Source organism: Ahaetulla prasina, chromosome 10 (genome assembly GCF_028640845.1).
Source record: "Ahaetulla prasina isolate Xishuangbanna chromosome 10, ASM2864084v1, whole genome shotgun sequence".
Taxonomy (NCBI): domain Eukaryota; kingdom Metazoa; phylum Chordata; class Lepidosauria; order Squamata; family Colubridae; genus Ahaetulla; species Ahaetulla prasina.
The window spans coordinates 14,807,489-14,831,533 of NC_080548.1; the positions used below are offsets into that span (position 1 = coordinate 14,807,489).

General features: G+C 44.4%; 1 protein-coding gene across 5 annotated transcripts in view; it reads left to right on the forward strand.

Moving 5' to 3' along the window:
- Positions 1-497: 497 nt before the first annotated feature.
- Positions 498-24,045, forward strand: part of RPS6KA1 (ribosomal protein S6 kinase A1) — a 126,872-nt gene continuing 103,324 nt past the window's right edge. Inside the window, exons 1-3 of one of the 5 annotated variants that reach the window (XM_058195212.1) lie at positions 500-899; positions 7,578-7,747; positions 22,403-22,447. Coding sequence is in view for 2 of the 5 variants with exons in the window: in XM_058195209.1 (XP_058051192.1) it covers positions 825-899; positions 22,403-22,447 (120 nt within the window). In the remaining 3 variants the exon portion in view is untranslated. Of the gene's footprint in view, positions 900-7,577; positions 7,748-21,083; positions 21,429-22,402; positions 22,448-24,045 lie in introns of those variants that run through there. The other 4 variants (XM_058195209.1, XM_058195216.1, XM_058195213.1 and 1 more) reach the window with 4 other exon arrangements.

Sequence of the window (24,045 nt, forward strand, 5' to 3'; positions counted from 1 at the left end):
TCCTAGTTTATAGCGCAGGACACAGGATGGAGGTCGCACCAACTCTGAATTCCCACCCACCCCTTTTTTTTAGCCCAGCATGTGGGACGTTCCCACGCACCCGCCCACCCCCGTGATTAATGGTGCAGTCCGTTATCCCAGCCCAGAAAAATTGGAACGCGTAAGCCCACGGTTCGTTTTTCGCCGTGTCCTGTGAATTCGCACACAACTACCAGACACCCTTCACAGGGGCTTATGAAACAAAGCGGGGCTCCCTTGGTCACGGCAAAAAGGGCCGGGTTGGCCGCGCGCAGAAACGCAAAGGGGTTGGAAATGAAGAGGAAATAAACGAGTCACGATGTCGTGGGAACGCGGCCACCTTCTTCGCTAACCGAGCGAGAGCGGCTGGGAAGCAGGAAAGCGAGGAGGAGGAAGAAGAAGAGGAGGAGGAGGAGGAGGAGGAGCTTCGACCAGCCGCTCTGCTACCTCCAAAAGCGGGGAGCAGCCAGCCGCGCGCCGCCCGGAGCAGAGCAAGCCCGGGCTGCAGGCAGGCAGGCAGGGAAGGGAGGCGTCGTCGGGAGCCGGGGGAAGACTGCCGCGGAGCTCCTCCCTCCCGCTCCCCGCCAGTCGTGCGGCAAGCAATCGGGCGCCAAGGGGCCGGCGCTGGACGCCGCCTTCGGCTTCCTGAGCTGCGAGGCGCCCCACGCCGCGGAGGGGGAGCGCGAGGCGCGCAAAGTGTGCCGGCTCGAGAGGAGAGTCCCGCTCGCCCTGCCCTGCCTTTCCTTGCCCGCAGGACTCCGAGCCTTCCGAGGAGCCAGCCCTTCGTTAGGCAAAGCGGCCGCAAAATGCCGCTCGCCCAGCTGGGAGCGGAACCTTGGCCCGAGGTGGAGCTGGTCGACATGGAGCTGGACGCGGCGGAGGTGAGCGGCGGGGCGGCCCGGGGGCTGCCAGCCAGAGGCGGGCGGGACTTCCCCGGCGTCGCGTGGGGAAGGGAGCGGAGCATCGCCTCGACCTGACTTGCAGCCTCCCGTCCCCGCTCCCCGACTTTTCGGCCTGAGCCCCCGCAGGGCTGACTGAGCGGAGCTCCGAGCTCACTGCTTCCAGCGTCGGCCTGGGACTGCGCTCCCCCACCCCACCCCACTTCTTCTCCCCAAACCCCGCGAGGGTCGCTCTGGAGCCGCATCTGGCGGTTCGTACGAACCGAAGAATAAGGCAGCCTCAAGCAGCCCGCGCGGGGCTCGGACATCCCCCCCCCTCCCCGTCAGCAAAGGAGCGAGCGTGGCTTGGAAAGAGCGGGAGGCGGGGGCCGACCCCAACCCGTCCCCGGGGGCGCCATTCCTCAAGCTGAGGAAAAAACACCGGAGATGAACTGTTATCTCTCCCCACCCCCGGCCGCCCGGTTGGTGAAAGGGACGTTTATGGAGCTTTCGGAAGCTCTGCTCCGCCTTGGGACCGCCGTCCCCGTAATAATAGCCCTTGGCCCGAAGCGACATTCCGGCTTGCATGTGCTGGGAGCTATTCAAGGGCACCGTCGTCCCGGAGAGCTTTTCCTCCTTAATGAAAGTAATCCGAACCTCCTCGTCAATCCGATCAAGGAGCGGCTCTCCGAAACCCCTCAGGAGCCTGCTCCCTCGGGGACGGCGTGGGTGGGTGGGGGGCTGGCGGTGCCTCCTCTTCCGAAGGGAGTTGAGAAACCTGGCTGGGTGGTGCTGGCTTAGGGGGGAAGAAAAAGAGAGCGAGCGAGCAAGAGGTTTCCTCTTCCTGGCGCTGGGCTGAAGAAACGGCCCGCTTGCCAGGGCTGGAGGGCTGTTTTAAGGGGGGGCAGAAGAAGAAGGGGGGGGGACCCCAGGGTAAAGCAGCTGGGACTGCTTTTCCTCACCTCTGGAGGGTGGGGGGGGGGGTTTAGACTGCAAGGAATGACATGGGGAGGGGGGGAGCAGTCTTGGATTTGAGCTGCACCTCTGGGGAGATCTAGATTTAAATCTTGAGGGTCAGCTTGCTTTTCAGGGAGGGATCTGGTTTTAGAGTTGCTTGTTTGTGACCAGACCTGTATCTTGAAATAAAGTGTGGTTGGATTCAGGTAAAATGGTCCAAGCAGGTAGAAAAGGGAGAGAGAGACACACACAGAGAGAGAAAATCTTTGTTTCTACAAGACAGTCTATGTAAATGACAATAAAACATGAGAGGGGTATGAAATTGCCGGAGAGGGGTATGAAATTGATGTCTCGAAGAGATCTGGTGTGTGTTTATTCCCCCTTTGCAAAGCAAGGTTGGATTCCCTCAACCTGCAAGACCGCGTGTGTGTGTGTGTGTGTGTGTGTGTGTGTGTGTGTGTGTGTGTGATCAATCTTGCCCTTTTGCTCCTTCGATGTGCTGGGTTTTAACAACTGCAGTGTGGTCGGTGCCACCGAGCGGGCTTAGCAAACCGCAGGCTGGTGCAGACTCATTCTAAAGGACAAACGTAAAGAGAGGACAAGCATTGATAAGGAACGGTGACTTGCAGGGAGCAGCGAGGTAGAAGAAAGTTGGCTGCCAGGGTGCCTGAGCCTGGCCCGTAAGATAAAATAGCAGAGTCAAAAGTCCAAAAATCTAGGCAGAGAAAACAACCTGGTCTCTTCCAGATGTTTTGGACTGTAACTTCCATCATTCCCCAGCTATCACGACCTGATGAAGCATCTGGAAGGCATCTAGTTGAGTCCCTAACAGCAGCCATGAAGTTCTTGATAAGCATCCTCTGGAGCAGGGGTCTCCAACCTTGGCAACTTGTGGACTTCAACTCCCAGAATCTCTCAGTCAGCAAAGCTGGCTGAGGAATTCTGGGAGTTGAACTGCTGGCTGAGGGATTCTGGGAGTTGAAGTCCACAAGTCTTAAAGTTGCCAAGGTTGGAGACCCCTGCTCTGGAGCATAAGTAGGGATGTGAGAAGACGGTCTGGGAAACATCTGCATCCCTTTGGTGATGTTTTCTGTGACAAGTGCAGGAAGCCAGCAGTGCTAGCAGGAAATTGTTGGGAACTGGATCACCCTGTCTCTTTAAATTTCAATAAGAAATCAGCCAAAACAAGAGTTCTTAGCACTGGGGACAATTTTGCCCTGAAGCTTTGGCCACATTGGCAGGGGCTGATGGAAGTCTACTTTTCATTCTGAACGCAGCCCCCCCTCCCCCCAGGTTCCTACTAATGAGTCTTTGGGAAGCAGAGGCAATGAGCCGATGGAAGAAAATATCGGCTTTGTCACTGTGCACTCTGAAACTCATTTTAAAACGGTAACATAAGGTCAGAATTAACTCTCAGGTTAACTACGATGTAGAATAGGCAGAGCAGGAATAAGCTGCCTTTGAAGGTGTTCAACTCCAAGTCCGATACGGAGATTTCCATCTTCCGTGGATAGTGGCCTGGAAGACTTCTAAAATGATATTAAAAGCTTTGTTGTTGGTGGTTTTTTTTTTTAAATACTCTTTTAGCTAAGTGTATGCTAAATGTAAATGATGCTTTATAAATCATGGTCTCTCAGCCAGACCCAAAAAGCCCTATTACGTTTTTGTAGATGAACCTGGCCATTATGCAAATCACTCAGATAGGCACGTATGAGATGAACCACACATCTTCTAGCTTGTTAACCCTGGTTGATGATTCAGCTCTGATAACTAATGCTAAAAGAGTAAATTACAGTTCTTCAAGGCTGTAGGAAGTATATCCTTCATTTTGCTGCCGAGTAATTATACACCCGGTGTGTCTCCGTACGCATAGTTAGGTGTGCTTGCACATAGGATCAGCTATTGATCTTTTTAATGGCATTTTTATTCTCTCTGTGTGTGTACTGTTGTGATTTATTCTTCATGGCTAGCTGGCTCAGTGCAGTAATCAAAGGAATTATTAAACTTCCTGCGCGGTAAAAGGGAAGGAAAGCGATAGGCTGTCACCCCACCTTTGTCCCCAGCCGAAAAATATTTTGCTCCTCTGGGTTCTTTTCTGTGCTTGAAAAGAATAATGTTGCCTCATTAAAGCATTCAATTTACTCACACGTTTCAAAGGGAACCTGGCAGACTCCAGGGCGGTGTGCGTTTTATTAATTGTTTCTGAAACAATATTTCCCAGCCGCTGGGTTAACCTAGGGGTCAGGGGTCCCCAACCTTTTGGGGCTGGGGGATTAAATTTGGAATTTGGAAGCGTGTGGTGGGCAGCATCCCAAAATGGCATTCCAGGAGGGGGTGCAGCAGAAGATTGGCCCATTCATAAAATAGCTGTAATGAGACATCATTAGAGCAGAAAAGCTTCCTGCTATCCTCTCTAATTCCTCCCCTCCCCCCCCCCCAATGTATGCCTCTCCCTTGTTTTTATTTGTTCTTTCTCTGGGCAGGTGGGCACCCTTCCAAGAGAATTCTGGGTGCAATTACCTGCTTTTTAAAATTATTATTATTTTCTAAGCAACCCCTTGAAGCACGCAAGCACTCTTGCAAATAAAAGCTATGCTGGAAGCTTCATCATGTTTGCTTTAAACATTGTTTAAGATAAGAAACCAGGTGAGTCAAAGGGCCTGGCACTGCTGGTTGGAGAATTCTGAGCAAATGGGTGCCCCCAGTACCCAGTAGGCCTTGGGCTAATTGGCCAACAAAGTAGAGCAGTGCTTTTCAATCTTAACCGTTTTAAGATGTGTGGACTTCAACTCCCAGAATTTCCCCCGCCAGCTTAACAACCGTGTTACTAAGTTAACAACAGCAATGGTTCACTTAACAGCTGTGGCAAGAAAGGTCGTAAAACGGGGCAAAATCCGGGAACTGTCTTGCTTAGCAACATAAATTTGGGCTCAATTGTGGCCATAAGTTGAGGACCACCTGTAGGGTTCTTCTCTTGATGCCAATACCATCCAAGAGCCATGCAAAGTATGTAAATCTGTTAGGCTTTGTTACCAGATAGAATAAGATAGTCCATTTCATCTCAGACTCGTTATCTGCCTACTGAAGGATGGGTAGATAACATTTCTACTCCATGGTGATGAAAAATTCTTTCAGAAGTCCTTGGTCCTCTCTGAGCTTTGTGGTTTTCTTGCAGACATTTCATTATCCAAACTAGGTAACATCATCAGTGCTAGTAGAGGTGTGGGGTTTGCTCTCAGTTTATATTCTAGTGCTGTGATGGCGAACCTATGACATGCGTGCCGGAAGTGGCACATAGAGCTATCTCTCTGGGCATGCCAGCCATTGCCAGTTGCTCCTCTGGGTTCTGCCGTGCGCATGCATGCTGGCCAGCTGGTCTTCGCATCCTCAGGAGTCACGGAACCAGAAGAGCAGCTCCCTGGCGTGCATGCCAGGAAGCTGAGCTTTCAGTTTCTGGTGATCATATGCATGCCGGCCAACTGGTCTTTGCGTGCACATGCATGCCAAAAACCGGAAGACCGGGTGACTGGCACACATGCACATGCTGGAAACCGGAACCTCAGGTTCCTGGCATGCACATGTGTGCCACAGAACTGCTCTTCCAGTTTCCGGCACTCCCCCATGCGTGCATGCTCCCATTTCGGCACTCGCTGCCAAAAAGTTTCCCCAGCACTGTTCTAGTGGCTTGCACAGTGTTGTTGGGGTTAGTCTTAGAGGTTCTTTGCTTGGGCTATTTACTATTAGCATCAGTCCAACAATCAAGAAGTAAACAATACCCCAATTGAGGAACTGCCAAACAAGCTTAACAGTAAACAGCCCAAGCAAAGAACCTTTAAGACCAACTCCTCCAGTTGGTCATAGGGCAAGACTTGGGGACTTTAACTCCCAGAATTCTCCAGCCAGCATGTATAAGCTGAGTGCAAACCCCACCCTCTTCTAGCACTGGCGATGTTACCTATTTTGGGTAATGAAAGGTCTGCAAGAAAACCACCAAGCTCGGAAGGCACCAAGCACCCCTCATTTCAACCTTGAGCTACAGATATTCTCCTTTATTGAAAAGTTCTTTGCTTTCTCCCTCCCCGCCATTTCCACCTCACCATCAGGGTCGTAGCGCTGACTGACTTGAAGCGAATAGCAAGACCTGGCAAAGTCAGGCCATGTTCCTTTGCTATTTATCAAAAGCAAACAAGCTCAACCAGGAAGCAAGAAGGGAAACGTACTTTGGAGCTAACTGATGTACGATAAGGTTAAAGAAGGTTAAACATATTTATTGCTCTGTTCCTCCCAACCACCCTCCCAGTAACAGCTTAATGATGCTCCCCACCCCTTCAGATAGGAAATCATGATTCTTAAATTGGCCTTTCTCCATAAGTGAAGTTGTAAGAACAAATCTTTACACAGAATGAGAGTGATACACTCTTTAAATGCCTCGTCCTCACGTGACATCAGAGCCATGTCAGCCTCCCAAGTTAGACCAGACAGGAAACACAAGATGAACTAATTCAAACTTCTTATTATAATATGAACAGAAACATGCAAGCCTGAAAGTACAAATCTCCCACAGTTTCTTTTTACCACCTGGTTACTTATGGTGGATCCTTTCTTAAGTTTCTTTCTTGCCCGTTACTCATTTGTGGGCTTCTCTCCCTTCTATCTGATTCTTTCCTGGGCAGCTTCTCTTCCTTCCATCTTCCAAGGTCATTCTCACATTCCATTACAAACTAATAGCTGCCTTCACTGCTATAGGTAGAATCTGAGCACTTTGGCAGGGAGCCTGGTGCAAGATAAGTATGGGAAGCCAAAAAAATAACTTGTGTTCTCTGGGGCTCAGCAGATAACAGGTGTGGGATTAGCAGGATAGGAAAAAAAGCTGCTTTCCTGCAAGAACCATCTGAGTCATTTGGCAGGGGAAATCTCATTTTAGGCTGTCATCTTTTTAATATCCCCCACTTTAAATAAACCACATAGAGTGGTATCTCAGTATTTGTCCTTAATTTATTTATTTATTTATTTTGTCAAGTACATATTAAATAATATAAGAATTGAATACATAAAGTGAATACAATTAAAGGGAACATTAGGACAGGGACGGTAGGCACGCTGGTGCTCTTACAGACCTCTTAAGAATGGGGTGAGGTCAACAGTAGATAGTCTTAGGTTAAAGTTTTGGGGATTTTGGGATGAGACCACAGAGTCTGGTAGTGCATTCCAGGCATTAACAACTCTGTTACTGAAGTCATATTTTCTGCAGTTGAGATTGGAGCGGTTCACTTTAAGTTTGTATCTATTGTGTGCTCGTGTATTGTTGTGGTTGAAGCTGAAGTAGTCATTGACAGGAAGGACATTGTAGCAGATGATTTTATGAGCTATGCTTAAGTCATGCCGAAGGCGGCGTAGTTCTAATTTTTCTAAACCCAGAATTTCAAGTCTGGTGGCATAAGGTATTTGTTACGAGCGGAGGAGTGGAGGACTCTTCTTGTGAAATATTTCTGGATGCGCTCAGTTGCATTAATGTCCGGTATGCATTAATTGTATTAATATCCGATATTATGTGTAATTGATTCCGGGAGGACAAATACCAAACAAACCATGTGACTTGCCATGTGACCTTTTGTTTCGGTCAGGAAGAACTTCCTATCTAACCTTTTTCCGATGTCAGCAACATTTTCAGCGTGGCCGACTTCCTGTCCTCCCTCCGTGGCTGTCCCTCACTTCCTTTTACAGTGACCATCCCAGCATGGCTGACTTCTTGCCCACTCCCTGCAGTTGACCCCGCACTTCCTTTTGCAGTGCCTCAAGTACCAAACAGACAATGAGTACCAGGACGTGACATTTTCAGGTCAAAATGCATCGAGTCCCAAATACGATGAGTTTCGAAGCTGTCTAACACCCAGGTACCATTGTATTGAGAAATGTACTGTGCCAGGCCTTTTCCTCTCTTTAGCAGATTTATATTTTTAAAAGAAAGCATTGGGAAAATCTAAGGGACTTTCAAAGATGACAAAGTGTGCGGATATTCTGAAAAGGGAACAAGCCCGTCCTGTATCAGTTTGACTGTTAGCGAGCATCGGCACATACAGTTTCTACATCAGCAGCTTTAAAATTGTGATAATTGGAGAACTGAGAATAAATTATTCTTAGAACATCTTGGGAAGTGTTGAATTAGAATATATGGTAGCCACAGGCTTTATCCTGTGGATTTTATCCATAATGCTAAACCAGGGATCTCCAACCTTGGTCCCTTTAAGACTTGTGGACTTCAACTCCCAGAGTTCCTCAACAGCTTTGCTGGCTGAGGGACTCTGGGAGTTGAAGTCCACAAATCTTAAAGGGACCAAGGTTGGAGACCCCTGTACTAAACCATAAGTTGTTGACCCCACAGCTGGCTGCATTCATACAACATATTAAACCAGAAACCATGATTTTCAAACTATTCTGGTTTCCTTGCCTTAAGGAAAATATAGTTGGTATGTATAGACGTCCTGTGAAGTCCAGTTAGGTGCTTCCTAATAAGGGTCCATTAAGCAACCATGACCAGGCTTAGAGGAAGAGGAGGAGGGTGAGCACGAGTGTCCCAATACATCTCAGGGTCACTCAGGGCATGGGTGACCATGCCAGCCAGCCCACCCTCATATCCTGTAATTCAATGCTTGTTATACCACAGCATATTTTGGGATGGTTCCTCAGTGCTCTAAGATAGCAATGAAGTTCCCAGGGGTGAAATCCAGCAGGTTCTGACAGGTTCTGGAGAACCGGTAGCAGAAATTTTGAGTAGTTCAGAGAACTGGCAAATACCACCTCTGGCTGGCCCCAGAGTGGGGTGGAAATGAGGATTTTGCAATATCTTTCCCCCAGGAGTGGGGAGGGATTGGAGATTTTGCAGTAACCTTCCCCTGCCACGCCCACCAAGCCACATCCACAGAACCAGTAGTAAAAAAATTTGGATTTCACCCTTGCAGTGAACTCTTCTTTTTGTCATGTTAACGTATTTGTAGAGTTCCAACTTATTCAGAGCTTATGCATAGCAGGTGAGCTGGAAGTGTCTTTTCCTCTTCCCAAAATGCAGGTGCTTCTCTGCCCAAATGGTCTGGAAGCTGAAATCCCCCTCCTCTCTTTTCATCTTCATGGCATATCCTTCTTCACCTCTCTTCTTGTCTCATTTCAGTTGTTTAATCATTTTCCTGGCGTTCGTTCATTCCTTGCATGCTATCCATGCTGGCTGGAAAGCCAACAGCTTTAATTGGAACTATGAGTAGTTCCTAAAAAAAAAAAAAATCAAAGCAAAGTATAGCATTTGCATTATATGCAGAGACTGTAGGTTCGATTCCTGGCATCTCTAGGTAAGGCCTAGAAAGCCACTGATCTGGAACCTACCACCCACTAACTAGGTTGCACAAGAAAAATCAGTGACTGGTTTGGGTTTACCTGAACTAGAAGGGGAAATCTACCTACATTAGCTTAGTGCTTTTTGTGAATGCAGACAGTGAGGATGATACCAAGTGAACGGCCTGATTAATTGCCAATGTTGTTCTTCTACACCTTCATTGAAAAGGGCAACCCAAAGGAATGAGCTAATTGCTCTGTTCAGGCACTGCACTAAGTTATGGATTGTTTTAATCATGGTGCATTGAATACATCCAGTGGCTGGGGTCATGCAGATTGCAACCAGGTGCATCATCCGTTTATATATCATGATGCCTGGATTTATTATATAGAAACTACATTGTGGTTTGGTGCAGTGTGCAAATTCAACCAGGAGTCTTGTTGATTTGACAGTTTTTTCCAGTCTATTCCTTTATAGACTGGACCAGGCGTGGCTCCTTCAGTGATGACTGTGAGACCAAGAGCTTGTTAATAAGGTTTTTAACTGTTTTCATGTGCTGTTAGCTGCCCAGAGTTGGATTTGCAACATGGGTGACACTAAAAATGGATTACGGCAATATACTGCACGAGTCAAAAAGAGGACTGTGAAAATATTTACAGACCCCTTGCATCCTGGACATAAACTGTTTCAATTCCTACCCTCAAAACAACGCTATAGAGCACTGCACACCAGAACAACTAGACACAAGGACTGTCTCTTCCCGAATGCCATTACTCTGCTAAACAAATAATTCCCTCAACACTGTCAAACTATTTACTAAAGCTGCACTACTATTAATCTTCTCATCACCCATTTCCTTCCATTTATGACTGCATGACTGTAACTTTATCCGTACAATTTATATTGATATTGATTGTTTCCTGATTGCTTATTTGTACCCTATGGCTATCATTAAGTGTTGTACCTTAGAATTCTTGCTGATCTTTTCTTATATGTACACTGGGAGCCTATGCACCAAAGACAAATCCCTTGTGTGTCCAATCATACTTGACCAATAAAAATTCTATTCTATTCTATTCTATTCTATTCTATTCTATTCTATTCTATTCTATTCTATTCTATTCTATTCTATTCTATTCTATTCTATTCTATAAATAAATGAAAATAAGAGCTGGTGAGGTTAACAGCCATGGGGATCCTGTACAATAAGGATGCACTGACTGCCTCTCACTCTGAAAAATCAGCAACTCTTAATTTGTTATGCCGTAAAGTGGAGAGGAGTAGAATCTGAACTTTGGAATTGCCGTAGACATGATTTGAATACTTGAATTTGTAGTGTTGGCTTCCTGCTTTATTAAGGGCTTTTTCTAGTATTGTATCCGCAGTGAAAATCTCAGCAGAGCTATGTCCTTGACTCTCTGGCTACAAACCTTCTGGTGGGCATATCAGCTGGAGAAGCCTGACAGTGACCATGTTAAGCTCCTGCCTGTGTATATTTGATTTTTAGCATCTCCAGCTTAAAATGATTTTATATCAGATCACAAATTACAAGGAGGGCACTAACCCCCTGGGAAAGAAAGGGTGTTGTATTTCCAGTGGCTAGGTTCAGTGGGTGTCTTGTTTTCCTCTCCCGGTGGAAATGTTTTGTTTTATGATTGAGTAAATAGCTCCAAGAAAAGTTAATCCTGACTCATTTGGGGTTTATTCATTAATCCCGCAGGACAAGAAGGCTGGTGGTGTTTTTGGCAAGATAGAGCCCTGGTTCTTCAAACTCTTGAGTTTCAGCTGCCTTGTCTAGACTTTGAACCTTTCCAAAACTTATACATCTGCCAGTATAAATACTTTAATAATGAATTTACTAAAAGCAAATCATCAGTATTCAAGAGCCTGAAGAACAGCATTATTGATCTGTTTGTTTAAGCAATTTTTAATCTGCTTCTTTGTTTAGATGAGGGGGAAAATTGTTTTCTCATTTGAGATAAATATTTTTAAATCTAAGAACCAGATGAAGTTATGCTCATTGTATTTAAAATACAGGTAGTCCTTGGTTTACGACCATTCATTTAGTGACCATTCAAAGTTACAATGGCACGGAGAAAAGTGACATGCAGCATTCCTAAGGTCACATGATCAAAATTTGGGTGCTTGGCAATTATCATGTATTTATGGCAGTTGCCGTGTCCTGGAGTCATGTGATCACCATTTGTAACCTTCCCAGCCCACTTCTAACAAGCCAAGTTAATGGGAGAAGCCAATTCGCTTATTAACTGCATGATTCACTTAACAACTGCAGGGATTTGCTTAAGAATTGTGGGGAAAAGGTCGTAAAATGGGACCAAGCTTACTTAACAGCTGCCTTGCTTAGCAGCGGAAATTTTGGGCTCCATTGTAGTCATAAGTCGAGGAATACGGTATTGTTGGTGTTTGCAGTACTGCGAGTTCAGTATGTCGGATTGACAATTAAAGTCTGTGTGTGTATTCTGAGCCAACGTTTGGTGAAGGATATTTTTATGAGGAGTCCTTGGTGCTCTCTGAGCTTGGGGAGACATTTCATTACCCAAACTAGGTAACATCGCCAGAGGCACTGATGACGTTACCTAGTTTGGTAATGAAACGTTTACAAGAAAGGACCCCTTATTTCAACCCTGAGCTACGGTTATTCTTCTTTATAAGCATTTTTTTTTTTAAAAAATGGAGAGCATTTGACAATAAACGTTGCCTAAAAGGCACTGACACTTTTGAGATCTTCTTTCACTGGTTTTGATTGGATATTGGTAACTCCAGGAGAATACTGCTTGAGTTCCTTCAGCGTTCTCCTTGCAGCAATCCCTATTCCCCCTCAAAGAATAGACCAGTACAAAGAGCAAAACACATTCTCTCTCTCTCTGTGTCTTTCTCTGTCTCTGTCTCTCTCTCCCTCCCTCCCTTTCTCTCTGTCTCTCTCTCTCTCCCCCTCCCTCTTTCCCTCCCTCCCTCTCTCTCCCTCCTTCCCCCTCTCTGTCTCTCCCTCCCTCCCTCTCTCTCTCTCTCTCTCTCCCTTTCTCCCTCTCTCCCTCCCCTCTCTCTCTCACACACACACACAAAAACCACATGCCCCAACTATACTACTGACCTTGATGCATACTTCCTCTGTAATGTGTATCCGTTTTGTGCTGCTGTAATTGTCAGAGGGTTTCCTAAAGAGCTCTGGGCAGCGTATTTGGAACAAGCTGAAAATCTTCCTTTACAGCTCCCTTACTTTATCTATGGAGTTGTTTTTAGAAATTCATTGGTCACATAAATTGAAATCTTTTGGTCTGCACTTGTGCCCCTCTGGATCAACACTTAACAAAAACTGCTGTGCTTTGCACATGACATAATACAACCTACTATCTCGGTCTCCAGGGACATTTGAATGTAGCTTGATTCCTCTAGGTCTGTGCAGTATAAAATGTTCTTTTAGATTTACAGGGATCGGCTTTCTCTCCATGCGCAGGACTGAGAGATGACAGTCCTGCTTCAGTGTAGGTTTTAATGGGTTTTTGATCCTAATTCATAGGCCTGTTCATTTTTTCCTGGATCAAATTGTATTTCTGCTGTTGAAATACGCTTCCAGGTTGATGCAAGAAGTCAAAACCGTTGCATGAGGATATGCCCAAAAGCAGAACTTAAACTGATCAACCTAGTTAAACATGTGTAAAACGGCTTTGCAAACAAGCCGCTAAAACCTATGCCCAAATATGTTTGGTGATTTCCCGTCTGCTTTCTGCAAAAATTCTATATGATTCTGTCTTGCCACAGGAGACCAAGTATTTATTTAAGCCTGAGGTATCCGATATTAGCAAATTTAAGACCGGTGTATATCAACTCCCAAAATTCCCCAACCAACTCCCAGAATTCCTTTCCATAATGAAGAATGCTGGGAACTGTTGATGGATCTCATCAGCATCTGGAGGTCCCACTTCGGCACTTAAGTGAAATGCAGGTAGTCCTCAACTTATGACTGCAATTGAGCCCAATGTTTCCATTGCTAAGCAAAACATTTGTTATGTGAGTTTTGCCCCATTTTACGACCTTGCCACAGTTGTTAAGCAAATCGCTGCAGTTGTTAAGTTAGTAACACCTTTGTTACTTGACTTTGGCTTCCCCACTGCCTTTGCTTGTCAGAAGGTTGCAAAAGGGGATCACATGATCCCAGGACACTGCAGCTGATCATATGATCCCAGGACACGGCAAATACATGGCAGTTGCCAAGTGCCTAAATTTGGATCACATGATTACAGTCATGCAACCGTTGAAAGTGTGAAAAACGGTCATAGGTCACATTTTTTTTCAATGATGTTGTAACTGAAGAGTCACTAAATGAATTGTTGTAAGTGGAGAACTACCGGTACTAAGTACAGTATTCAGGACTAAGTTGGGGTTGCCTCTATAAACTCAAGATATTTCATGCATTGTTTTCTTGGGACCTTGATTACATCCATAATTTGAGCAAAGTAAAACATATTGTAAAACTCTATAGCAGGGGTCCCCAAACTTGGTAGCTTTAAGCATAGCTGGCTGGAGAATTCTGGGAATTGAAGTCCACAAGTCTTAAAGCTGCCAAGTTTGAAGACCTCTGCTCTATAGATTCTCAAAGTTTAAATCAGAGATGGGCAACCTATGGACTGAGTATAGTCCCTTCATTTGGAGCTCCATCTATCTTCCTATGGCCTACCGCTGAAAATTGGCAATGCAATTTCCTCCTGCTTTCAGGCTGGGGAAAAAAATGTAAGCAAATCTTCATAAAGGTTTTGCACACTTAAAATATCCTTTGCAAACTTTCAATTGCTGGAAAAAATGATTCCACACTTGTCTATAAGCTTCTTCTTAAATTCTCCACAAACTTCAGGACAGACGGTATCTCTGATTTTGTAACATTGGCTTTTAAGGTTTGGTTCAACAGTGGGGCAATAAATGTTCCCTATTTTGGAGTTGCAGGACTTTGAGTATTTTTCAGAGTATAAAACGCTCTGGATTATAAGATGCACCTACCTTTTTTGGTGAGGAAAACAAGAAAAAGAAGTCTGCCGCTGCCTCCCAGAAATTTTGCTTCCTTGCAGCAACAGCAAATAGCCTGCTTTACTTTCATTTTCGTTTTCAGCGTAGCTTGATTAGCACAAGAAAAAAAAATCTGCTCCCAGCAATTTGCCTCCTTGCAGCAAGCAGCAGAGGCCCATGTAGTAATAGGCCATGGCAGTCCCTGCAGCCTGAAACAGCTCAGAGTCGGGAGGCCAATCCAAAGGACAATCAACTTGTGCTAATTAGGCTGTGCTGAAGCTGAAATGGGCTGTTTCTTCTTGCTGCTTGCCACAAGGAGGTAAATTGCTGGGAGGCAGAGGCCAAAGGGTGGGGGCCAGTAGGTGGGTGGGGCTACATTCGGTGTATAAGACGCACCCACATTTTCACTCCCTTTTGGGGGGGAGAAAGGTGTGTCTTATACTCCAAAAAATACGGTATATACTTCTAAAACACTGCTTGTTTAGAATCTTCATTGGCCTAGTGCATTCTAGAGCAACAATTTTTGAATCAACATACATCAATTGGGTTATTTTAAAGAATTCATTCAAAATCCAGGACCCAGGACTGCTATGGGATTGAAGTTTGGCAAAATTGGGGCTACTTTCAGTACCACCATGCCATCACACCACTTTAATCAGCCGCAATGATACGATCATCCTTTCCAATACTCCCTGCCAGCTTCTCATAAGGAAAGTCAGTGGGGAAGCCCACAGGAAATCAAAAGTGATTCCTCACTGGCTTTTTGCCTGCCCATGTTTCTGTTTATTTTTCTGTTTAAGTAACGAAATTTTTCTGAAACAATGTCCCAATAAGTTACGGGATGTCTAATGTTTATTAGGAACTTAAGTTTACCTTCTCCTTTCTCTACAGAAGAAAAGGTGTGTGTTTTTTTAAAAAAAATTCCACTATTGTGCAACTTTAAAATTAGAGGAATCTAAAGGGAAAACTTTTCATTATTTCTTTCATTTTCACTAACACCTCCAGCCGTCTTATACATGCTCACTGAAATGAATATTAGAGTCCCGCAGTGTTTTAACAAATTTACTGAAGCATAATTCAGGGAGATGGCTTATTAGCAGCACACAGCACAGAGAGGTAAGCCAACGTAGAGCTAACCACACAAAAGTGTGTGGTTTTTGTTTCAGAATACTTCAAAGCAACTGGAAATATCCTTTATGTTTCTAAAAGTGATTTTTATATATAATTTTCTCTTAAAAATTAAAAAAAATTCAGCAGAATGAAACCAATATAAATTTCAAATTGAAGAAATGGACAGAGAAAAATAAAAAGAAAGTATAAAAGAAATAAAGCAAGAAATAGAAAAGAAAAAGAAAAAATAATAAAGAAGTAATTTCCAATTTTAAGATAAGTTATAAGTACATTTATATTTTACAGAGTTACATCATAATTTCCTTCTTTCCTTAATCTACCGTTCTTATCATCAAATCCATAAATCACCAGTTCATTTTTTCCCCTTGTTTCAGGAAAAAGTCCATAAGGCGGTTCCAGTCATTAACGTAGTTGTTGATCTTTCTTTTAAGCAAACAATTTTGCCACCGCTGCTAGTTCTGCCATCCTAACCAGCCCTTCCTCTATTGTGGGTTTTTCCATTTTTTAGCACATCTTGCAGCGATGATTGTAAAGTGGTATCTTGGTTCTCAACTTTCAAAACTGGTCAAGTTTGGTACACGACGCATTTTGACATGAAAATGTTGTCCCAGTACTCGGCGTTTATTTAATACTCAATGCGTTGCGATAGAGGGGGAGGTTATGGAGAACAGAGAGGAAGCTGGCCATGCTGGGAAGATTGCAGCAAAAGGAAGCGGGGTACAACCACAGAAGGCAGACAGGAAGTCAGCCATTCTGGGAAGGTCGCTGACAAAAGAAAAGGGACAGATAGGAAGTCCTTCCTGGCCGAAATGAAAGGTCTCATGGTAAAAGTCACATGGTTGGTTTGGTACTCATCCTTTTTAGTACTTGTTGCACTTTGTGGAACCAATTAACACAGAGTTTCTCAATTGTGACAACTTGAAGAGGTGTGGACTTCAACTCCCAGAATTCCCCAGCCAGCTGTGCTGGCTAGGGAATTCTGGGAATTGAAATCCATACCTCTTCAAGTTGTCACAATTGAGAAACACTGAATTAAGGGCATGTACCAAGGAACCAATGTATATAAAAATGATCTTCCAAGACTTATCTATAATTCTTTCAATACAGAAATTAACAGCCAATTGCCTTAAATTTCACTTCCCGTTGAATACAGGAAGCCCATGACTTAAAACTATTCATTTAATGACTACTCAAAGTTAACAATGACACTGAAAATAGTGACTCACACTTCTGACCACTGCAGCATCCTGACAGTCACACAATCAAACTTCGGTTGCTTGCCAGTGGTTGCAGGATCCTGGTATCCTGGATTGTCATTTGCAACCTTCCTTAAGGAGCTTCTGAGAAGCAAAATCAGTGGGGGAAAGCCACATTCACTTCGTGGTCACACAATTCCCTTAACAGCTGTAGTGATTTGCTTAACAACCATGGCGAAAAAAAGGTTGCAAAATGGGGCATGGCTCACTTAACAACTGTCTTGCTTAGCAACAGAGACTTTGGGCTTGATTTTTTTTTTAATTTGAATTTATATCCCGCCCTTCTCCGAAGACTCAGGGCGGCTTATATTGTGTAAGGCAATAGTCTCATCCTATTTGTATATTTATATACAAAGTCAACTTATTGCCCCCCCAACAATCTGGGTCCTCATTTTACCTACCTTATAAAGGATGGAAGGCTGAGTCAACCTTGGGCCTGGTGGGAGTCGAGCCTGCAGTAATTGTAATTGCAGGCAGCTGTGTGTTAATAACAGACTGCATTAGCAGCCTGAGCCACTTCCCAGCCCTGGGATTATGGTCGTAAATCGAGGATTGCCTGTATGTAATCATTACCTGACAGGATAATTAGAGGAGCAACCGATTAAACACTTGGAAAAAGCTCTACATTCATATTAACTGCATTTAATTAATTTCATTTCATTTGAATCGCATTTCAATAAATCAGATTTGGCTTTCAACTTGGTCCCACCCTTGGCTGAAGTACAGTTCTGCTTCTCGGTTTGTAAACATTGCACTAAGAGAAAATTCCACTTCCAGTCTTTGGAATTGCAGGCTTCAGTTCTTTTCTGTTTACACGTACAAGGGTTTGATGAAAAACTTACATAAACATCGAGGAGGGCAAATTTTCAGCTTATGCAGAGATCACACTTTAACAAGCTCAGGTTAATTGAGTATAAATTAGGATCAAGAAGAAAAAAAAAAGAACCCCAGTCCACAAGAGAGAGTAGATTAAAGAACGATGGCCAGAATGTAGGTGGGCTAATAAATAATAGAAACCATGGATGTTAAGCAAGATTTGGGTGGTGTTGAAGGAAAGGTGAAACCAGCTGCTTCTTGCCTGTGGCTTTGGCATTCTTGTGAATATATTGCTTTCCTGCTCTCTGAGGATATCAATGTTTAACTTGATTTTATTTAAGCCTTATTATCTTTTATTCCAAAAACACGGGGCAGAAGAAAGACTTGCATTGAGGCGATTGGGAAAGAGAATTGGGCTAAAAATCCAGCTTGCTTTTCTATTTGTTAGTAGTGCCTGATTTCCTGGGTGTGGGTCTCTCCATGTGGGTCGATCAAACACTCCTCTTGTAAAGGATTTCTTTGATTGCATTCTCTCTTGCTGAAGCATTCTTCGGGACGACCTACAATATCTGACTTTCAAGTAGCAAAGGAGAATCTTGCCCAGAATTATCTATAGAGACATAGAGTCATGGCAATTGGAGGTATTTTTTTGTTGATTTGAAAAGTTTCACTGACCATCAGTCTGAATAAATTGATCAGGGTAGTGTTTCTCAACCTAGACACATGGACTTCAATTCTCAGAATTCCCCAACCAGCCACGGGAATTCTGGGAGTTGAAGCCCACACGCCTTAATGTCCCCCAGGTTGAAAAACACCAGGTTAGGGGAATCTGAGTAGGCAGAGAGTCATCGGAATGTGCCAACTCCTACCATGTTTCCCCGAAAATACGACCTACCCCAAAAATAAGTCCTAGCCTGATTTTTTAGGGTAGGCCTAAAATAAACCCTAATGAAGGCGGTGGGGGAGGCCAGCACAGGAGGCAGCCCTTCCCTTCCGCGATCACCTCATGGCTGCTGGGCCCCTTAACCGCGGCCCGTAGATCAGCTGATCCAGTGAGGGCCAGGAGTTCTGTCTCTCTGGGTGCCTAGAGATATTTCCAGCTCACTCTTGCTATCTCCAGCCCTGCCCACAGTGCCAGGCAACCGCTTGCAGCCGCGGCCCCCTCTGTTCTGCAGCTCACCTTGTGGCTATGGAGCAGGCGGCAATCACGGTTTGCGCTCCGCCAGGCCTGGAGCTGGGGTGTTGCTTAGGCTGCTGCTACGATGAAGCAGGAAGCCATGCGGCCTGTGGGAATCGGTTCCCACCCCCGCCTCTACCTTGCTGCTGCTGCTGCTGCTTGAGAGAAGGACAGGCAATTGTGTAAGATTGTGGGAAGCACATGCTTACGATAGAAGCAAAGCCCAGCCTGTCCCTTTCAAGCGATCAAATGTCTATGTGTGTGTGAGAGAGAATGAGAGACAGAAAGAGAAATGATGGAGGGGAGTAACAAGAATTGCAGGCAATGCTGTTTGAAAGCGTCTCCACCATTTCTCCCCCCACCTCACACACACACTCTTGATGAGAAATGCCAGAGGACAACCGGGTAAGGGGAGTGACTCTCTAGAGTGGGGGCTGCAGTTCAGAGGGAGGCTCTGTTACTCCCAAAGCCCTCGAGCCCCTGCACCGATTGGCTGACTTCGAACTGTCCTGTGTGCCCAAAAGCCGGATGCAAACTGTACTGCGACGAATGGGCTGCGGCGAAGGGACTGGGACAGAGGGACCGTGGCCCAAAATGCTGAGGCATAATAACACGGAGGCAAAACCCTGGTGGAGAAACAGGCACCACCTAGAGTTTGAAGCAAAAAGTCTCATTCCGCTACAGACAATTCTACCTGGATGAGAGAGAATTTTCATTGGCATCTTGCCCAGAATGTTATCTATTGGGCAAATAATACTTTTAATTTTTCTCCCCCCAACCTCCTTCCATGATGTGGTGCAAACTGACCTTTGGACTGGCTTAAGATGAAACCCAGTGAGATGGCAAAGGATTGGGGTAGTTGTCCATCTTTTGCACTGTTTGGGAACTTGGCACCAAACATTGAAGTTTCCTTTTGCATTTTACTGATGCTGGTTGTTCCCCCCCTCCCCCCAAAGCAGGTTCAGGAGGAGGAAAAGGTCATGTTAAAATGGCAAACATCCTAATGCCACAGAATTTCCCTTCCCCTCCCCACAAGTTCTCACAGCTGAGAATATGCTTCCTGCCCTTCCCTTGAACTGGCATGACAGTCCGTTAGCCTCGGATAGGTTTCAGGCTATAAAACTGACTTGCAGCAAAAGGAGATGAACATGTGGGACTATTGTTCAGGATGCCTGCAAACCATATCTTCTTTCAGGATGTTCCATTCCATTCCATACATATGCAATCCTTTCTTTCTTTCTTTTTTCTCTTTCTTTCTTTCTCTTCCTTCCTTCCTTCCTTCCTTCCTTCCTTCCTTCCTTCCTTCCTTCCTTCCTTCCTTCCTTCCTTCCTTAGAAATGATGGTGGACTTTAGGAGAAACCCTCCCATACTACTACCTCTTATAATACTAGACAACACAGTATCAACAGTAGAGACCTTCAAATTTCTAGGTTCTACCATATCTCACCATATCTCAAAATGGAAACCCAACATCAAAAACGTCACCCAAAAAGCACAACAAAGAATGTTCTTTCTGAGATTTTTGCCATCTCAGCCAAATTGGCAACTTTCAGTATCCATTCTCCTATTGTAGGTACTTCTTTTTTCTTCCAATACTGTCCTACTGAGAGCGTAGGCACCATGACAAATTCCTTGTGTGTCCAATCACACTTTGCCAATAAAGAATTCTATTCTATTCTATTCTATTCTATTCTATTCTATTCTATTCTATTCTATTCTATTCTATTCTATTCTATTCCTCCTTCCTTCCTTCCTTCCTTCCTTCCTTCCTTCCTTCCTTCCTTCCTTCCTTCCTTCCTTCCTTCCTTCCTTCCTTCCTTCCTTCCATCCTTCCTTCCTTCCTTCCTTCCTTCCTTAGAAATGATGGTGGACTTTAGGAGAAACCCTCCCATACTACTACCTCTTATAATACTAGACAACACAGTATCAACAGTAGAGACCTTCAAATTTCTAGGTTCTACCATATCTCACCATATCTCAAAATGGAAACCCAACATCAAAAACGTCACCCAAAAAGCACAACAAAGAATGTTCTTTCTGAGATTTTTGCCATCTCAGCCAAATTGGCAACTTTCAGTATCCATTCTCCTATTGTAGGTACTTCTTTTTTCTTCCAATACTGTCCTACTGAGAGCGTAGGCACCATGACAAATTCCTTGTGTGTCCAATCACACTTTGCCAATAAAGAATTCTATTCTATTCTATTCTATTCTATTCTATTCTATTCTATTCTATTCTATTCTATTCTATTCTATTCTATTCTATTCTATTCCTCCTTCCTTCCTTCCTTCCTTCCTTCCTTCCTTCCTTCCTTCCTTCCTTCCTTCCTTCCTTCCTTCTCTCTCTCTCTCTCTCTCTCTCTCTCTCTCTCTCTCTCTCTCTCTCTCTCTCTCTCTCCCCCCCCCTCAGGCTTTTTTTTCTTTTTCTTTCTCTTTCTCTTTCTCCCCCTTTCTCCTTTTCTCACACTCATAGACGCCTCACAGATACTTCCTGAATATGTTCACAAGTTGTCAGTTGACATTCTGTACCCATTAGGCTTGTAGTAGTTTAATGGGTACAGAATGTTGAGTGACAGCTCATTGATCTATTTTGAGGGTAGCTGACTCCTTCCCTTCGGTGTTTGCAATGCTTCTAGAAAAACATTAGGGTTCCCCTAACTTTCCCTCCGATTAGTGAGCCGTTTGCTACTTTCATGGCTGCATCCCCTGAATGAATTCAGTATGAGTATTTTAGATAAGAATAGGATTAGGTGTTTTCAGAAGAGCTCATCCAATCTGGTTCAGTGTGAAGATGGGCATGAGTTCTTCAGAGCAGCAAATCCGGCAGCCCTAGAAGAGAAACTATATTACAGGTAATCCTTGATTTACAACTATTCATTGAAGTTACAATGTCACTTAAAAAAGTGAGTTACGACCGGTCTTTGTATTTAACGATTCTCACAGCCTCCCTGTGGGTCATAGGATCAGAATTTGGATGCTCGGCAATTGACATGGATTTACAACAGTTACAGCATCACTGGGTCATGTGATCACCATTCATGACCTTCCCAGCTGGCTTCTGACAACCAAAGTCAAGGGGAGAAGCTGGGTTCACTTAACAATGGTGTAATTCAATTAACATCTGCATTTCATAGCAGTGGAAAGTCTACTCCCAATTGTGGTGATAAGTCAAGGATTTGAAGCCAGAATAACTCTCTTAACTAACCTTTGGCAATGCAGATCTGCACACTGACCAGGAGCTACAATCCTCCATTGGATATCTGCCTAGGCAAGACACAATGGCTGCGTTCATATGTAGCAATGAACCAGACTGTTTAACTTAGTTAATTAAGTTGGGAATTAGCATTCTGCTAATGCATACAGCCTACTATTGAAATAACTGCAAAACAAGCCAGAGAGAATTAGCTCAGTGCAAAAACAAGATGGGTTCATAATATTTTTGTTGCTTTTAAGAATCATACCTTGCTACAGCTTAGTCAGCAATAATTCTAGATCTGGATGGAAGGCACATCAAACCGTTCTTGGCCATGTCTCTTGTTTACCTGCTCACACGCAGCAAGAATGTTTGTGTGATGCCGTCTTGCTTGTCCTTATTTTCATTCAGCATCTCAAATTCGGGGCTTCCGGTTGTCTAATTTTTTCTATTAGTTGGCAGTTCAAACCGGTGACAGGTAAAACATGTTATTTCTACAGAAAGAACTTGAACTATGGATGTTTTCTTTAGGCGTGAAGCCAAAAAAGAATTAGGTACTTAAGATAGCTTGATTTTTTTCTTAATGCTACACCACTTGGATGCTAATGGATGCTTGGCTCTTTCGCTCTGCAGAATGGACAGGCAGCTCCAGAGGAGAGAAAAGAGGCTTTGCCAAAGGTAAGACTCCAGATGTTAAAAAAATAATAATAATTCTGCTCTTTATAGCACAATATTTCCTGCTCAATACATTTGCCCTGTGTTTTGCCCTCCTGGTAAGATTAAAACAAATGTACCATCCATATTTTTTCTAACGTTTATGGTTTTAATAGATATTTGTATTACATTGTTTTATTAATGATGTTGTTTTAATTGGTGGTTGGGAGCTACCCAGAGCTCGATATAAGGTGGGTGGCTATATAAATATTTTAAATAAATAAATATATTTTGGAGGCCCAGTTTCCATCAGCAGATGAGAAAAGGACAAAGTAGTTTCGGTATCAGGAGGGGCGGGGAGATGGTTTCCTAAACTTTGGTTTAAAAGATTAAAAGGGACATGGTGGCTCAGTGGCTAAGACACTGAACTTGTCAATGGAAAGGTCGGCAGTTCAGCAGTTCGAATCCCTAGTGCCACGTAACGGGGTGAACTCCTGTTACTTGTCCCAGCTTCTGCCAACCTAGCAGTTCGAAAGGACGTAAAAAATGCAAGTAGAAAAATAGGGACCACCTTTGCTGGGAAGGTAGCAGCGTTCCGTGCCCCTTTGGCATTGAGTCATGCCAGCCACATGACCACGGAGACGTCTTCGGACAGCGCTGGCTCTTCGGCTTTGAAACTGAGATGAGCACCGCCCCCTAGAATAGGGAACGACTAGCGCCTATGTGTGAGATGAACCTTTACCTTTAACTTTTTTTAAAACTTCGATTGGTTAAAAGCAAAAATAATCCTCTATATCAGGGGCCTTCAAGCTTGGCAACTTTAAGCCTGGTGGACGTCAACTCCTAGAATTCTAGGAGTTGAAGTCCGCCAGGCTTAAAGTTGCCAAGGTTGAAGACCCCTGCTCTATATGTACCAAAAGATCCTATTTCCTCATCTATGCAGTCACTAAATGACTGTTCAAAGTGATGACACCTTCTTTTCTCTAGACTGGCCAAACCCAAATCCTGCAACCGTTTTTCATATGTTGTATCTCCAGGCCTTTAATCATCTTAGTTGATCTTCTTTGCAATTGGGACCAGAATTTTCACTGCTAAACAAGATGGCTTGTTAAGTGAGTTTAGCCGTTATTTAGCGAATCATAATGACTATTAAGCAAATCTAGCTTCCCATTGATATTGCATGTGAGAAGCCAGGTGGGAAGGTCTCAAATGGCAGTCACATGACCCCAGGACCAGTGGTGACATTCAATTTTTTTTACTACCAGTTCTGTGGGCGTGGCTTGGTGGGCATGGCAGGGGAAGGATACTGCAAATCCCCATTCCCACCCCACTCCTGGGTGAAGGATATTGCAAAATCTCCATTCCCACCCCACTCCAGGGGAAGGATACTGTAAAATCTTCATTCCCTCCCCACTCCAGGGAAAGGATACTGAAAAATCCCCATTCCGTCCCCACTTCTGGGGGAAGGATATTGCAAAATCTCCATTCCCACCCCATTTTGGGGCCAGCCAGAGGTGGTATTTGCCGGTTCTCCAAACTACTCAAAATTTCCGCTAACGGTTCTCCAGAACCTGTCAGAACCCGCTGGATTTCACCCCTGCAATGGTCATAAATACATGTTG